The following is an 18,203-nucleotide window of genomic DNA, read 5'->3' on the forward strand; positions in this document are numbered from 1 at the left end:
TAAGAAATATCTAGATACTCTAAATACTACAAGACTTTTCTAGAAACATTATCCAATATAAACTAAGCCCAAATAACTAAGTCCAAAATCAAATAATAAAATTAGGCCCAAATCAAGTTTAATATTTCAACATCCCCCCTTAAACTTGATTTGTGACTCTAAGCATATTCCTTAGCTTCACGAAAGTTTCCAATTTGAGTGGCTTGGTGAAAATGTCGACAGCTTGATCTCTAGACATCACATACTTCAACTTCACCTTCTTCTTCTCGATGCATTCTCTTATGAAGTGGTAACGAGTGTCGATGTGCTTACTTCTTTCATGAAATACAGGATTCTTTGCCAAAGCCAGTGCTGATTTATTGTCAACACATATTTCGACAGGATCTTCTTGTGCATTTTTAATTCTTTCAACAAATTCCTTAGCCAAACTGCATGACAAACACATGATGTGGCAGCAACATACTCAGCTTCACAAGTTGATAGTGTGACGATAGGTTGCTTCTTTGACATCCAAGTGAAAGCAGTATCTCCCATGAAGAACACAAAACCAGTAGTGCTTTTTCTATCATCCAAGTCTCCACTCCAATCACTATCACTATAGCCAATAATCTCATAATTATTAGAAGAGTAATAGTGCAAGCCAAAGTTTGTTGTACCTTTAATGTATCGAAGGATTCTTTTTGCCGCCTTGAAGTGAGTTGTTGTTGGAGCTTCCATGTAGCGACTTATGACTCCTACAACATAGAGAATATTCGGCCTTGTACTTGTCAAGTAACGCAGACTTCCAACCAAACTTTTGTAAAGAGTTGGATCAACAAACTCTCCATTTTCATGCTTACTCAACCTGTTTCCACATTCCATCGGGGTGCCAACTGGATTGGCATCATCCATCTTGAACTTCTTAAGGACTTCTTTGGCATAACCTTTTTTGGTGATAAAAATTCATTTGTCTTCTTGCTTTACTTCAATGTCGAGATAATATGCCATGAGCCCCATATCTGTCATCTCAAATTCATTTGACATGTCTTTCTTGAACTCTTCGAACATGCTTAAATTGTTCCCTGTGAAGATCAAGTCATCAACATATAAGCACACAATCAAAATATCTCCACTTTGCGCTTTAATATAGAGTGCATGCTCATATGGACACTTGATGAAGTTCTTGTCTTGAAAGTACTTGTCGATTCGAACATTCCAAGCTCTCGGTGCTTGCTTGAGTCCGTACAATGCCTTCTTCAACTTCAAGACTTTTTCTTCTTGCCCTTTTACTTCATAGCCTTGTGGTTGCTCGATATAAACTTCTTCTTCGAGAAAACCATTCAAGAAGGCCGACTTCACATCCATTTGATAGATCTTCCATTCATTTTGGACTGCCAAAGAAATGACCAGTCTAATAGTTTCAAGACGAGCAACAGGGGCAAATACCTCATCATAGTCAATTCCTTGTCTTTGACTATATCCTTTCTCCACCAATCTTGCTTTGTATCTCTCCACATCTCCTTTTGCATTCTTCTTCGCCTTGTACACCCATCTTACTCCGATTGCTTTGTGTCCTTGTGGAAGTGTAGTAAGTTCTCACGTATCATTCTTCGTGATTGACTTGATTTCTTCTTCCATGGCGTGTCTCCACTTTACGTTTTCAACTGCTTCTTGATAGCTTAGAGGCTCGCAATTACCCAAAAGGCAAAAAAGGTTAATGTCATTTATGTTTTCGGTTACCTCATAAAGCTCTTCAATACTCCTTAGTCGTGGTGTCCTCTCACTTGAGCTTGTTTCATCCAACCTTGGTGTCGGTGAGGCCGATGGTGTAATATTTTCTTCTATCATTGGTTGCTCCATTTTGTCTTCTTCTTCAAAGTAAGGAATAAAATTGTACCTGTCTTCTTGAAGACTCCAATCCCAACAATCTTCTTCTTCGAACTCCACGTCACGACTTATGACGATCTTTCCACTATTTGGATTATAGAGCTTGTACCCTTTGGAGCTTGAGTCGTAACCGACGAATACATACTTCTCACTTTTATCATCGAGCTTTGTTATCCTTTCATCAGGAACGTGAGTATAGGCAATGCTTCCAAACACTTTGAGGTGAGAGATCCCAGGCTTCCTTCCACTCCACGCTTCTTGTGGTGTCTTCTCATGCACACTTCTTGTTGGGGAACGATTTGTCAGATAAACCGCACATGCCACTACTTCGGCCCAAAACTCTCTCGGCATCTTCTTGCTCTTAAGCATGATTCGCACCATGTTAAGTATGGTCCGATTCTTTCTCTCTGCTACTCCATTTTGTTGTGGTGATCTTGGCACTATTAGTGGGCGGCGGATTCCATGGCCTTCACAATATTTTTGGAACTCATTTGAAATGAACTCTCCTCCTCGGTCAGATCTCATGGCCTTAATGGAAAGACCACTTTCTTTCTCCACAAGGGCTTTGAACTTCTTAAAATTTTCAAACACTTCTGACTTCTCCTTCAAGAAATAAACCCATGTTTTTCTAGAATAATCATCAATAAAGAGGAGAAAGTATTTACTCTTACCAAAAGAGTTTGGATTGATTGGTCCACAGACATCAGTGTGTATGAGCTCTAGCGGTTTTATCGCTCTTGACGTTGATTCCTTTGGAAAGCTTTTCCGAAATTGCTTCCCAACTAGACATCCTTCACATAGTTGGTCTGGGTGGTTTATACTAGGCAAGCCTCTCACCATTTCCTTCCTTGACAAACATTTTAGACTATCGAAGTTGAGATGTCCGAATCGTAGATGCCATAGCCACGAAGAGTTGGTATAGCAAGTCTTGAGACACTTTGCAACATCATTTTGAATGTTCAAGAGGAACATTCTATTATTTGACATAGGCACCTTAGCAATCAAGTTATGTCTACAATCTCTTAAGAAAAGACTATGTTCTTTCAAGTGGATGTCATAGCCTTTCTCTAATAATTGTCCCAAACTCAAAATATTATTCTTCATGTTAGGAACATAATAGACATTGGATATGAATTGATGACTCCCATTATTTAAGCGTATAAGAACTTTACCTTTTCCTTTGACCGGTATCTTTGAGTCATCTCCAAATGAGACATTTCCAGTTGTCGCTTCATTGATCTCTACAAACATGCTTCGATCGCCACACATGTGATTGCTTGCGCCGGTGTCGAGGTACCATTTGTTTCTTTTCTCTTCAACTTGGTTTTGGCACGCGAGCAACAAAGTTTCTTCTTCTCTGCCTTTTTCTTCTACAAAGTTAGCTTTCTCCACAACTTTCTTCGAGAATCTACACTCAGATGCATAGTGACCGATCTTGTTGAGTTAAAGCACTTGATTTGTGATTTCTCACACCTCGACCATGAATTTCCTCTTCCACGACCTCTTGTTGCTTGTGGATTCCAACTTCTTTCTCCATTGTTAGAGTAGTTGTTGTAACTGCCTCTTCCTTCTCCTCCATGTCCTCGTCCACGCCCACGATCTTGGCCACGACCTCGTCCTCTTTGGCTCTTGTAATTCGCATAATTTGCTTCCTTTATGTTGAGTTGTAGTAGTTTCTCCATAGCCTCCTTTTGTTTAATTTTTCTCTTTTGTTTTTCTTTGTATGCTTGTAAGGAACCCATGAGTTGCTCAATAGTCATGGTCTTTAAATCCTCGTTTTCTTCAATGTTGGTAACAATGAAGTCAAAACTTGGATTTAAAGTACGAAGTATTTTCTCCATGACTTTTACCTCATCAACATCTTCACCATTTCTTTTAAGTTGATTGACTACGGCCAATACTCGAGAAAAATAATCAGAAATTGACTCGGACTCTTCCATAAATAAACGTTCAAAATCACCTCTAAGAGTTTGAAGACGAATCTTTTTCACCTGTTCCACTCCTTTGTTGCAAGTTTGAAGTTTGTCCCATGCTTCTTTGGTCGTCGTTGCGTTGGAGATCTTCTCAAATGTATCTTCATCCACCGATTGATAAATGAGGAAGAGAGTTGTCTTGTCTCTCTTTCTTGACTCCCTCAATGTCTCATTTACACCTTGGCTTAGCGAGACTTCATCTTGCTCATTGAAGCCTTTCTCAACGATATCCCACACATCTTGAGCTCCTAGTAGCGCCTTCATCTTGATACTCCAATTGTCATAGTTGTTCTTTGTGAGCATCGGCATTTGAAAAGGAAAACCTCCATTCGCCATTTTTTTAGGACCTTGAAGCTCTGATGCCACTTTGTTGGAAATAGACCCTTTTGTGTTTAGGAAAAGTGTGTGAGAATATTAGAGGCTTGAATAAAAACTTGGTAGGTAGGAGAATTATTTATGGAAGAGAGAACTTTGTATTTTGCTTGATTCAAAAGTGTTGGATTACATCTCTATTTATAGTACTCTAAGGAGAACTCTAGACACACTAATTCTAAAGAGTTCTCAATTCTAGATATTCAAAGAGTATTCTAGAAAATATTACAATCTTAAGAAATATCTAGATACTCTAAATACTACAAGACTTTTCTAGAAACATTATCCAATATAAACTAAGCCCAAATAACTAAGTCCAAAATCAAATAATAAAATTAGGCCCAAATCAAGTTTAATATTTCAACAATATAAACACCTTTATTAAAGTGACTGACACAAGATAGTTATGATATGACAATTTTAAAATTACTAAAACTATTAGTTAAGGATTTTTCCTTGCTAATGTTATTGAAACTTTTAGCTATAAGTTTTCCTTCACAAATGGTCAATTTCAAAATTCAAATATCTCTTCTTAAGGGATTGCCCCACACAATTTATTTTTTTATTTTTTTATTTTTTATTTTACACATTATGAGGAAATAAACCCCAAACAATATATAAATTTAACGACGGATTTTTCCCCTCACAAATGTCTCAAACTAACCAACAATTTCTTTTAATGGAAGAAATTGAGAGAATGAGTTGGCTTGCATGCAAAATTAATTATTTAATTGTTTAATCATCCTTAACTCATTACACATGGCCTTCACCATCCTTATTTTCCCTTACACATGACCTTCACCATCCTAATTTCCCTACACATGGATTTATTCCCACTAAATTCACCATGCATTGATTTGACCTCTACTAAATTACAAAACATCAACAATTAATACAAGTGTCAGGTTAATTATAACAAGTGTTAATAATAATGACAAGTGTGTAACTATTTAAGACAAATTTCATTAATTATGAACAAATATATTCTAGTTAAAACAAGTATAATTTATCGATGTCAAATATCATCTAATTATGAAAAATGTAATTCACTAAATAATTACTTAATTCTTCTAAATCTTAATTTCTTCTGTTAAACAGATTAATTTCAGAGATAAATCCTCTTGGGCGCATATGTTATACAACTAATTAAGGCTTAAAAATATGAGATTATTAAGCAACTTAATCCATACTTAACTTGGTCTGTACTTCCAACCATGTGATAATAAATATCATCCCTGTGCTTGTCCCCAATACATACATACCTTTTACATTTAACCATAAATATAAATAAATCAATTATTCTTAATCTATCACAAACTTATGATTACCATGTTTCATAAAAAGATTCACATCTTTCTATTTTCAGCCACATTATTCATCATCATCATCTTGTTTGAAACTTCAAATGCTGTCTCCATCAATGTGGTTAGCTTTGGTGCAAAACCTGATGGCAAACAAGACTCAACCAAACATTTTCTAAGTGCATGGTCTTCAGCATGCAAATCAAATGAAGCATCCACAATTCATGTTCCTCAAGGAAGTTTCTTGTTGAAACAAGTCACATTTTGGGGTCCTTGCATCAACAAGATTGATTTTAAAATTGAGGGTACTATAGTTGCACCTTCAAGTTATGTGTCACTAGGTAGTTCAGGATATTGGATCTTGTTTATGAAGGTTAATAGGGTTTCTATTTATGGTGGGACTATTGATGGAAAGGGTGATGACTATTGGCATTGTAGAAAAGCTGGAAAAAGTTGTCCTCCCGGAGCAAGGGTATGTCTATATCTTTTAAGTGCATTAAATTTCATATTTTTTTTGAAAACTCGGTATCTAACCGTAGCAGAGGACTATTTGAAGTCAGAGTTATGAACTGACTCAACACATAAATTGTTAATACTTAGTAGAATTCGAATCTGAGCTCTTGAGAGGAGCACAGACCTAATTGTTAATACTTAGTAGAATTTGAATCTGAGATCTTGAGAGGAGCACACTCAGAGGACTCAGGACTTTACTAACAGACGGTTTTATTATTTTGCAGTCTATATCATTTAGTTGGTCCAAGAATGTGCTGGTTAGTGGATTAACATCATTAAACAGCAAGTCAATACACATTGCAGTGGACCATTGCAAAAATGTTGTGATAAAAGATGTGAATATCAAAGCTCCTAGTAGAAGCCCAAACACAGATGGAATAAATGTGCAATTTTCAACTCAAGTTACTATCAGCCATGCTACCATAATGACAGGTGATGATTGCATATCCATAAATCAAGGTACAACTCATGTGTGGATCGAGCGAATTGCTTGTGGCCCTGGTCATGGCATTAGGTAATTAAGTTGTTACCATCATTTTTATATAGATCAGATACATCGATTATTCAATGAGTCAAAACAATGTTCCAATTCGATTGAGACTTGACATTTATCTCTTTTGGCTTTATATGTAAATGCAGCATTGGAAGTTTGGGCAGCTATTCAAATGAAGCTGGAGTTGAGAACATAACAGTGACAGATTCAGTGTTTACGAAAACAGATAATGGTGTGAGAATAAAATCATGGGCAAAACCAAGCAATGGATATGCAAGAGACATTGAGTTTAGGAACCTCATAATGCAAAATGTTTACAATCCAATCATTATTGATCAAAGATATTGCTCCAAAAGGGAATGTCCTCACCAGGTTAGTTACTTTCTCTACATATTACCAATACCAATGATGTTCAGATTAAACATACAAACTAAAAAAAACAGTAATCAATGACTACTTAATTTCAGCTAGATGGTATTAGTACTAGTATAGATCTTTCTTGCAAGTTTTAAAAGTAACATATTATTTATTTATATTTTAATTCAATAATATTTTCTGTTATAAAATATAACTTTATTTCAAAACAGAGTTCTGGAGTGAAAATAAGTGGTGTATCATATGAACACATAAAAGGAACTTCAGCAAGTCCAGTAGCTATCAAATTTGATTGCAGTGAAAGCAAGCCATGTGAGGGTCTTAAACTTCATGATATAAAGCTCGTTTATCTAAGAGGGTCTGGAAAATCATCTTGTACAAATGTTGGTGGAAGCAGCACTGGAGTGGTCATTCCAAAGAGTTGCTTTTGAATCAAAACTTTGAAAAATACACACACAATAAGTGTTGGATATAACTTCAAATTAAAGATAAACATTATTAAAAGTTTCTTTTCGTTATTATTGTGAATAACATAAATATTCTTAATTATATACTAAAACTTGTAATGCTGGGTTACTTCCTCATTAAAAACTTATATAATTCATCAATATTTCATCTGCTTATATATTATTTTTATTTATTGAAATTTATCTTGTCTTGTACAAAGATAAATTGTCTTTCATCTTTGGAGATAGTTGTGTGATGTGACAAAATATTTAAGGGTAACCTTTTAGTATCGTCTCAATTTTTCTCTAAAAATTAAGGTTAGATATATTTTTAATATGTAATATTTTATTTGTAGTCTTTTAATTAATTTTTTTTTAAAGATGATTCTTATAAAAAATTTCATTCACATTTTTTATCCCTTATGCTAAAACCTTCGTTAATTCGTTAATTCTGTTGTTAAATAATAAATCGATGTAAAAATAGTTATTAATTTTATCGTTAAGTTATAGGAGGAATCAAAAATGTGAATCCAAAATTTTATGAAAACTATTTTAAAAAAAATAAAAATAATTTAAGAGACTAAAAATAAAATATCAAATATTTAAGAGGACTACAAACATATTTAATACTACAATTACTATTTTTAATTTCTTTAATATTTAGAGAGGAAGAAGAGAATAACATTTGGAATTATAAATATTTTGAGTTTTTTTAATTAATATATATATATATATATATATATATATATATATATATATATATATATATATATATATATATATATATATATATGAAATTTTTACTAAAATATCCCACTTTTTCAAAAAAAATCTCAAAATAACCTAGTTTTAAAAAAAAAAATCTCAAACTATCCGAGTTTCAAAAAAAAAATCACGTAAGACATAGGCGTCAGACCAATTGGCGTCTACCCTTAAACTTTAAGTGGAGGCGGCAATTGTATTGGCTACAGCACATGGTGCTGCCAATCGAATTGGCGCCCATGTGTTATTTTGGAAGATGATGCGCCAATTGGTATGACGCCTCAGTGTAATGTGAAATTTTTTTGTTATAAATAGATGTGTTGTGTGATTCATTTTTCCACATCTCATTTCGTCATATTGCAAACATGTTTGGTGTTCGTCGTCACTATGGAAAAGTGATTTATTCGAGAGACAAGCCTCCGATGTTGATGCTCTTCTGGAACATCTGTAGTTTCGATCAACTGAAGAGGGGGTTAGTTCGTTGGTTAGATGGAAAAATACCAGAAGGAGAAAAATTAAAAGTATTGAGAGACTCGATAGTATATTTGGTTGGGTGTGAGTCAAAACTGATAAGGATGCTAGGAAAATGATGTTTGGACGAGATGACATCAGTTTGATTGTTGTAATTAGTTAGAAATATTCTGTTTTAAGTTTGCTTATGTTGTGGTGATGTTTGTTGTTAACCTTGTTGTAACAAAAAGATAATGATATAGAAAAATCCAAGGTTACAAAAAGATTATGATGCAGATGTTGCTCATAGATTGGGACATTTGTTCTTATTCTGTCCTGGTTGACGACATATACTACATAGTTTTATCATTTTATCAGTCGTATCCATTTTTATTCTAATATGCGTGCTGTTTGACCGTCATTTTTTCTTTCTTCGCATCTCATTGTCGTGTCAAACTATGTCACCTTCATATGGAGGTCAGTATTCCTCAATTGGTAGCACTGAGAAGCTTTTGTTATACACATTCATGACGGTAATGGTCTTGTAAACATCAGATAGATGGCTGTAAGCGTCCTGGCGAGTATGTGTGCATGCCGCAATAACATGGGAGCAAGGAATACGGAAGGCCTGGAACTTTCCACAATCGCACCAACTTCTGTTTAGTTTGACAGCATAGGATAAATTTGGTCTCCCCTCATTGTGGTCCATTGTTTCCTATACACTGAAATTTTCCTATGACGGTCAAAGATTGTAACAGTGTGTGTGTGCTAGCTTTGATATTTTCCTCTTTCATCACTTTCATACAACATTCACTGAATATTTAACCCGACATTAACATTGCACTCCATCTTTCACCTCTGGTTGCGATGGTAGAAGCCAACCTAAAATAGGTTATTCTGACCAAAGTGGTTATTGGTAGATTTCTAATGCCTTTGAATACGTCGTTCATGCATTCCACAAGGTTTGTTGTCATGTGTCCCCATCGATAGCCTCTGTCAAATGCCCTTGTCTACTGCTCTACTTGTATGTTATCCACCCATCTTCCTGCATTTGCATTAGACAATCTAATTTTATCACGGTAATGTTAAAATGACGGCTGATTTAGAGCATACCATGCATTCACCACTTTTTTGCGAATGTTCTTATCTTTGATTGCACGCATGAAGTTTTGTGCGATATGTCTAATGCAATAGACATGGGTAGAAGGAGGATCATGTCATCCGTTATCATGGCTTTTGTAAGCACTCTCAATGGAAGCATGTCTATCTGAAATCAAACAGAGATTGGCTTATGGAGAGACATGTGTTCTGAGATGTCGAAGAAAGAAATCCCAACCACCAGCGGTTTCACCTTCAACCAGAGCAAAGGAAATGTGAAAGACATTATTGTTGTCGTCTTGTGCAACATCCATAAGCAAAATACCCTTATATTTGCCGTATAACCATGTTCCATCAATTTGAATAATAGGTTTGCAGAATGAAAAACCTTTGATGCACAGTTCAAACGCCCAAAAAAGGCGGTGAAAGATTCTATTTCCAGCAACACAGGTTCTGTCTAGCGTAAATGTTGATAATGTCTCCATAATTGCAACAGTTCCTGGTACGTATGTTTTTAGGGCTCATAAAAACGGTGGCAATTCTTTGTATGAATCCTCCCAATTGTCGAATACCTGTTCAACGGTCTTTGTCCTTGCAATCCACACTTTCTTGTAAGATGGAGTATAATTATATCTTGTGATAATATGAGATATTATTATACTCACTTCACTGATGGGTGTTTGTTAACAAGCGACAAAATGTCTTGACATATCAATGCAGCGCTTAATTTACGGTGATCTTGCTCAACATTAGTTACAATGCAACTGTGAGGTGGGTCTATAGAAGCTATCTCCCAAGAGTCGCTTCTCTTTTTGTGAGACGTAACCAACGGAAACTTGCAAAGGATGTTACGGCATTCGATGACATACCTTTTCGAATCAGTGTGTTTCACGGTGAAATCAGCAGAGTTATTCATGTGAAATTTTTTGATAGCTCGCACACATTCTTCTTTAGTGCGGAACATATCTCCCACTTTTAACTCACCCTCTGATCGTGGATACGGGTTATAAAAAACATTGTTGGATGTTTCATCTTCATGCAGATCCATGTTTGTCATATGTTGAGGCGGATTATATACATGACTTGGAGGTAATGGCGTTGGATGATCGCCATCTTCAATGTTGTTGTTCAACATATGATCGACCTATGTCTCGGTCTCTTTTTCTTCTTCACCAACGACGTTGACTTCTGCTTCTACTTCTGCGTCGGCTTCATCTGAGTTTTCTGAATCAAATTCATCATATTCAACTTGACTAGTTATCTGAGATTGTATACTTGGTTGAAGAGTAATATACAACTCAATAGAGTTGCAACCAGAATGTTCGTGACTATCAAACATATATTCAACATCATCATCGTCCCGTACCTTTAGCGGGAAAAATTTGCATTGATTGTTCTAAAAAAAATTGGATTTTGATACGTGATTTGTGACACAAGACCAGATCCTATGCAGGATTCAATTCGTTTTTTCAAATACAAGAAATCTGAATTTCTCTTGATCGTAAGTCGGATAGTATCAGTGTTTCGAAAACAAAACTTGTATAGATCAGACTCATATGTCTCACCGTTGCAGTGAGCATTGATAATATATTTTGGTGCAGATGATATTGTAATATTTCTTGTGCAGATGAAAAGTAATATTTTTTTGGTGCAGATGAATTTATGTTGATTGTTTGATGTAGATAGTAAGACACTTAAATAGGTAAGTGATGCGTCAAGCATGCAAGCTAGAGGTAAGTGATGTGTCAAACATGCAAGCCTAGCTCCAGTCCAATTGGCGTTAGCTTGTATTCCTTGTATATGGGCGTCAGTCCAATTGGCGCTACCATGTCTTCCTTGCAGACCTCGTAACTAATCATGCAGAGTCATGCAGGCGCCAGACTAGGTGAAGATGAAGCATGCATGCAAGCACTACCGTCCATTCATTCAAACTTTTACATGTATTTGCATGTCGCTAATTATAAATAGCCATGCAACTCTCACATTTTTTTCTCACCAACAATCACTTCTTCCTCTACAACAACTCTTTCATCTGCAATAACCATTGTTTCAAATATTTACTCCGACAAGATGTCTCTCCTCACTATGGGTGAATCGTACAGAGGCATAGTTGCAAATAGAGCAACTTATGTAAGCGTTTAATTCTTATATTATTTTTCTAGAATAATTTTTAATAGCGATACTTAATTTGTTGTTTATCTTTTATAAAGTAACATATTTTGTTGGTTCTTTTTTAGGATGTTTCTAGGTTTCGAACTCGGGTCCACGAATTTGTACACATGGACCCGATGATTCAACCGTATGTCGAACTTGCCGATTTTGGACATATAAGCAAAATAATGTCTTGTCCGGTGGATAATAAATTTATTCTTGCGTTATGTGAAAGATGATGTCCCGAGACACACACATTTTGGTTTCTAACCGGTGAATGTACCGTGACGTTAGAAGACGTCTACATGTTATTGGGACTGCCTATCAAAGGTAAGGCGGTAAATGGTAAAACCAACTATGCGAATTCAATTTGCATGGACCTCTTGGATGCTGATTTGGTAGATGATAACTCGAGAGGTCAAGATATACTCCTTTCACGCCTTAAGACATATTATAACAACTTACAGTTATATGAGAATTCTATCTAAGAGACTCAAATAATAAAAAATAGGTGTTACATAATGCTTTTAATTGGTTCATTTTTATTTCCCGAAGGTAGTGGTTCTAGTATGCATGTTATGTATTTACCTTTACTAAGACGTGTAGATAGAATAGGAAGTTACAGTTGGGGGTCCGCTTGTTTGGCTTATCTTTATAGCTTTTTGTGTAAAAATGCACACAAAGACACATCCATATTTTTTGGATGTGCTGTTTTGCTCCAAGCATGGGGTTGGTCCAGACTACCGTCCCTAGCGCCCGTCAACAACAACTCATTCACATTCATGTATGCACAAAAGCAAGTTCTTAAAAATGGATTATATTTACTTACTTTACCGATTATTATTTCTAAATAATATTTTTACTTTTATGGTGCAGATGGTCGACACGTGGTATGAGTTATAACAGATGTCCTAAACATTGTATTACTCAGTATCGCAATCTCTTGGATCACCTTCGACCGATAGATGCATGGTCATTAACCTAATTATTTCGTAATAATTTGTTAATTTCTTCTATCAAATTTATAATCTAATATATATTCACATTTCAGTTCATTTGGCGTCCATATCTAAATTTGGATCATGACCATGAAAACAACGAACAAGACGCCGTTGTTTGGACTGCATGCACACCGATTATAAGATTCACCACTGTGGAGATGCACAATAGTGATCGTGTTAAATTGCAGTTCGGTATGCTTCAACACATCTCAGATCCCCCGGAAAACCCAGGAGAATGACATCTACGCAAAGTTAACGACCAATGGAACTTTAACTCATGGCAAAGCTTTGCTAGATCTGAGTGTCGCAAATGGAAGCACCACCAAGACCATGTCTTAATAGACGTTGTGGTGCCAACTGAAGAAAAACCAAGTCGTAATTATATGACTTGGTATAGATCAGTTGGATTTGAGTTCATCGCCGAGGATATGTACCTATACGACCTACACCATGCAACTTACACACCAGAAGGCTCAACATCTAACCCCCAACAACATTGTCAGACCGACTACTCACAACCCCTTATCCATCAAAATTTCTGATCCACAAACACACAAACATACAACCCTAACATGTTATATACCCAACCATAATACCAAGAGCATACCTCGTACCACCACCAACAACTAGATCATCATCAAGACACCCAAAATCGTTATGCACCCAACACATCACCCTACCATAGCCGCCTTAGCCAAAACACTCAACGATCATTTAACACCAATCGTCCCTCCTCCTACCATAGCCAAGAAGCCCAAACATCTCAAAACCAAAACCTTCAACAACCCTATGTCTACCAAACACCACAACAATCATTTAAATATTTCCTCAACGCATCATTCACACCAATGTCTCCCTTCAATCGTCCCGGTCGCCCTCCAACAACTCAAACACAGTCCAATTACTCTGGTATGGTCATGCACTCATCTATGGCGGTATCTCTTTGATGCATACACAAGACTACGCTGATTTGTATGACTATCTCATGCAATCTCCTGCAGTTGGTGGTGATGTTCCTGGGCCCTCAGATACTTAAACACCTGGGGTGAATCATCAACGTGGGTTAGAGTCACAAGTTCGGGTAGCTAGGGGATGTGGGACCGGAGATCGGTTAGGTGATCCCGGTCATCGACATTATTCGTTTTTGTGTAAACGGGTATTAATATTAATATGAATTGGTCCGATTTCGACTTTATCTATCATGTACAATACTTTTCAAAAAAAATTACGAAACACGCACAGGTGTCAGACCAATTGGCGCCTCCTTTAAAACTTAACACATAGGCGCCAATTGGATTGACAACACAAGGTGGACTAGCCAATTCAATTGGCGTCTCCTCTCTAAGTTTAAGAGCAGGCGCCAATTCATTTGCCGCCTCCTCTTAAAAGTGGGGTAGTTTAAGATTTTTTTTTAAAAACTGGGTTATTTTGGTAAAAAAACTCTCTCTCTCTCTCTCTCTCTCTCTCTCTCTCTCTCTCTCTCTCTCTCTCTCTCTCTCTCTCTCTCTCTCTCTCTCTCTCCTCTCTCTCTCTTCTCTCTCTCTCTCTCTCTCTCTCTCTCTCTCTCTCTCTCTCTCTCTCTCTCTCTCTCTCTCTCTCTCTCTCTCTCTCTCTCTCTCTCTCTCTCTCTCTCTATATATATATATATATATATTATATATATATATATATATATATATATATATATATATATATATATATATATATATATATATATATATATATATATGGCATTTTTGAACCATCTAGATTTATATATGTCTATTTTTTATTTTCGATTGTATGGTATTGTTTAAATCTGCATCTAAATACACGTAAATATAATATATCATGAAAAGTTATATTCTAAAACGTTATCGAGATGTATCTCTGAAATATTCACGAAGATGCATCTCTGGTCAAATTCATGTGTATAATAACTTCTGAGTGTGATGTATAATATATTTTAAATTGTTACAAAGATGAATCTTTAGAATATTTTAACATTCATTCAGAATTTAATGCATCTGAAAATGCATCTCCAAAATCTAAGGATATTTAAATAATTTTGTGTGGTGGCTAAGAAACATAAATGGTGCATTAAGAAATCCTCATTTTTTTTGTATTTGTTAAATGAAGAAATTATATTGGATTAGTTAAAGAAAGAGGTAGGGAAAGGATTCTCTCCCGTCTGAATTTGACGGGAGGGGAACAGTCTCAATCTACACCATTAAAATTTTATACTTTTATATTTTTTTAATTTTTAATTTTTTTATCTTGTGGTTGAAACTTCACAGTAAGCATACTTCATGGGAGAGAATCTACTCCCAAAGAGGTAGGATGAAAATTCTGCTACTTCTAATTAGAACATCTTATTAGTGTTCTGCTTATAACTTTTGCTACATATATAGTTTAAAAGTGAAACTTAGGCGATTAGAAATTGGACAGAAAATTATCGGGAAATAGACTCTAAAAGGATTTAATTTAGCCAAGTATAGTGTAAGAAATAAGAGTTTCAAAATTGAGAAATGAAAATTGTCGGTGAATTTATATGTCATATTCATTGTAATTTCGTGATAACTTTCTCCATATGTATATTTTTTAAAATAAAACTTGAACTACTAGAAACTAAACAAAACGATGCATGAAATAGACACTAATGTTACTTGATTTCGTTAAGTTTGATTGAGATAGTTGTGTTGTAAATTTTAGATAGTGATTAACTATTATGCATGATGTTGATCTGAAATTTTGGTCATATCTTCCTGTATATTGCTTGGATTGAACTAGTTTAAGTGCTATTTAAAAGTAGAGTCAACTGATTTAGCCATAACACTAATTTTAATAAATTGATGAATAAGTAATTAAGATAGAAAAATTAGATTGATAACATGGCAAGACAAATGTTATGTGAAGGATATGAAAAGTTGAACTAGTTATTTTCCCCTTCAAATATTGATTAATGTCTAACTGATATGTATGCAAGTAAATTTAAAAAGAAATGGATAATGGATGTTTTTTATGAATTAGTAAAGAAATTATAAGATTCAAATTATGTTTAAGAATCTTGATCCAGTAAAGAATCACTATGGTGGTTAGCTAATACCATATTTTATGAACTTCAATAGTGAAAAGTAAAGTATGATAAGATATTGTGAGGGTTACAGTCAAGGGTTCGATTTCTCCATGCGAGTTTACATTGGAGAATTTGATTCCCTTCGATGGATTTTACACATGAGGATGTGGTTTTGTCGGGTGGAATTCACACTATTGAGTTTGCTTCCTTCTAATTGATCACATCAGATGATTTGATGTCTCTCATTGGGTTTTACAACAGATTATGAGTTTAATTTCTCTGGGTAAACGATGATTCTTAAGGATACTCACACTTGTGAGATTTTGGTTAACATGGGAGAATTTGTTTCCATCAGTGTATTTTACATTGGATTAAGAGTTGATTCCTCTCATGGATGGTGATTCTCGAGGGACCTCACACTCAAAAGTACTCATCACATCGAAGGGTTTGATTCGATTAAAAAATATTATATATGATTAGCGTATTGATTTTTTTTATGGGCAATGACTCTTAGAATATTTATACCCATGAGAATCTAAGTATACGATGAATTTCATCTTGCCAATGGGGTTTACATCGAATTAGGGATTTGATTCCTCCTAATGTGCCATGATTCTTGACGATACTCACATTCGAGAGAATTTGATTACGCTAGATGATTTGATTCCTCTGATTGGGTGTACATCGAAGTAGAGATGAATGTTGACTCTAGAGGACATTCACATTCCATAGTAGATTTGGCAAGGTATATATGTATATTGTGTATTGCAACTAAGTTATAAATTGTTTTTTTTTTAATTTCAATACTCAAAATTCATTTAAGTTAGATTTTGTTTGTTTACTTAGGTCGTAGAATATTGATTAAAGACTCTTGATTTAATCTTAGTTGAGTTAGATAGATAGGTCAATATCAACCTAACTTGTTTTGGTGCTATTGTCATGTTTTAGTAGTAATGAGTTTGTAAAAATAATTGGGCATTTCTTATGTACTATATACATTATCAGGGCACTACATGAAAAATACAAAAACGTCCTCAGATTTTGAAGATGTATCTTCGGACGCACCCCAAACACACATATTTTATATTAATTTTGAGTCACGCTTTAGGAGCGTGACTTTTTTAGATCTGAACCTGTCTGTAGATGCATCTCCATAACATACTGAAACAGAAACAGAAGCAAAAAATCAAAAAGTTCTATTTTGACAAAATACAATTACTATTATAACATAAAATCAATATTGCATAAGTGATGTTAACATAAAATTAAACATTACATTTTAATATTCAAGTGGACGCTTCAACATCCTCACTAGGCATGACAACGAGGCGAGTCAGAGACGAATTTTATCTCCCCCAACCCAAACTCGATTCCCTAAACAATCTTTGTTCCCCGCCCCAAACTCCAACAGGGGTGGAAAATTAAAATTCAAACTCGTCTCAAACGGGTTCGAGTTGGGTTCGGGTATCCCCGCCCCGCCACCATCCATTTAGAGAAACCAATTCTTAATAGAAATATTTATTTTTTCCAAAATCAAATTACATTACAAATAATAAAATAAAACAATTTTAAAAAATTACATACATACATTTCAAATATTTTAAATAATAAATACAAATTAAAATATCAAAACATTAGTTACATATTTAATATTTCAAATTATAACAACTAAATAATCATGTACATAATGAAATAAACAGAGCGGGTTCGGGATGGGTACTAGTGTTTCCATTACCGACTCTTCCCCATAGTTTGCTAATGCGAGCTCCTATAAAAACATTTTTTTTAGATTTTGGAGTTGGTGATTCCGGAAAAACTTTGTCATATTCAAAATACGAAGGAGATCGCACCGTTGAATTGTCACTCGGTGTAGACTTGACCTTCTTCGGAGCACATTTTATTTCTATCGGTTGAGATGGTGGTTTCAAGTCAGTGGTTTTCGGATAAGCAATCTTCCTCAAATTTTCTTTGATGTGGAGTTTTATATTATTGTCGGCTTTCAAAAACCTCTCTTGTATCACTTCCCATTCGATTAAGATAGAGATATTCGATTTACGTCTTTCATAACACCATCATCGTCAAACCTAAGCCTTTTCCAGTGACTACAAACTTCATCCTTTCTTAAGGGGCTACCAAGTTTCACATTCTTTGCTATAAGACAAGCACATGGGAGACCATAGATTTTCACAATTGTACAACCACACTTTGTACTATAGGAGCCTACATTATCAACTTGTTTTACTTCGTGAAAAAATATAATTCAAACCTACTCGAGATATGTTACCGACAAACTAAGAATAAAGATTATTGTCTTTAAATCTGTGTTTCAAAACTATGATGCTCCGAC

The 18,203-nt window shown here is 35.1% G+C and overlaps 2 protein-coding genes across 2 annotated transcripts; one reads left to right on the forward strand and one right to left on the reverse strand.

Moving 5' to 3' along the window:
- Window positions 1-3,236: 3,236 nt before the first annotated feature.
- LOC127088709 (uncharacterized) lies at window positions 3,237-4,175 on the reverse strand. The gene has a single exon (XM_051029328.1). The coding sequence runs from the start codon at window positions 4,173-4,175 to the stop codon at window positions 3,237-3,239; it is 939 nt and encodes a 312-aa protein (XP_050885285.1).
- A 1,260-nt stretch (window positions 4,176-5,435) lies between these two features.
- Window positions 5,436-7,469, forward strand: LOC127079138 (polygalacturonase). The gene is made up of 4 exons (XM_051019585.1): window positions 5,436-5,984; window positions 6,250-6,539; window positions 6,665-6,890; window positions 7,106-7,469. The coding sequence occupies exons 1-4, from the start codon at window positions 5,532-5,534 to the stop codon at window positions 7,322-7,324; spliced, it is 1,188 nt and encodes a 395-aa protein (XP_050875542.1). The 5' UTR covers window positions 5,436-5,531; the 3' UTR covers window positions 7,325-7,469.
- Window positions 7,470-18,203: the final 10,734 nt, after the last annotated feature.

The sequence above is a fragment of the Lathyrus oleraceus genome, chromosome 1, assembly GCF_024323335.1.
Source record: "Lathyrus oleraceus cultivar Zhongwan6 chromosome 1, CAAS_Psat_ZW6_1.0, whole genome shotgun sequence".
Lineage (NCBI taxonomy): Eukaryota > Viridiplantae > Streptophyta > Magnoliopsida > Fabales > Fabaceae > Lathyrus > Lathyrus oleraceus.

What these genes read in the sequence shown, in the direction of transcription:
- LOC127079138 (XM_051019585.1), top strand. Translation starts at nt 5,532, where the DNA reads ATGATTACCATGTTTCATAAAAAGATTCACATCTTTCTATTTTCAGCC. An exon ending in GTTGTCCTCCCGGAGCAAGG is followed by an intron (nt 5,985 to 6,249) that starts GTATGTCTATAT and finishes ATTATTTTGCAG; the next exon opens with TCTATATCATTTAGTTGGTC. An exon ending in AAAGGGAATGTCCTCACCAG is followed by an intron (nt 6,891 to 7,105) that starts GTTAGTTACTTT and finishes ATTTCAAAACAG; the next exon opens with AGTTCTGGAGTGAAAATAAG.
- LOC127088709 (XM_051029328.1), bottom strand. Translation starts at nt 4,175, where the DNA reads ATGGCGAATGGAGGTTTTCCTTTTCAAATGCCGATGCTCACAAAGAAC.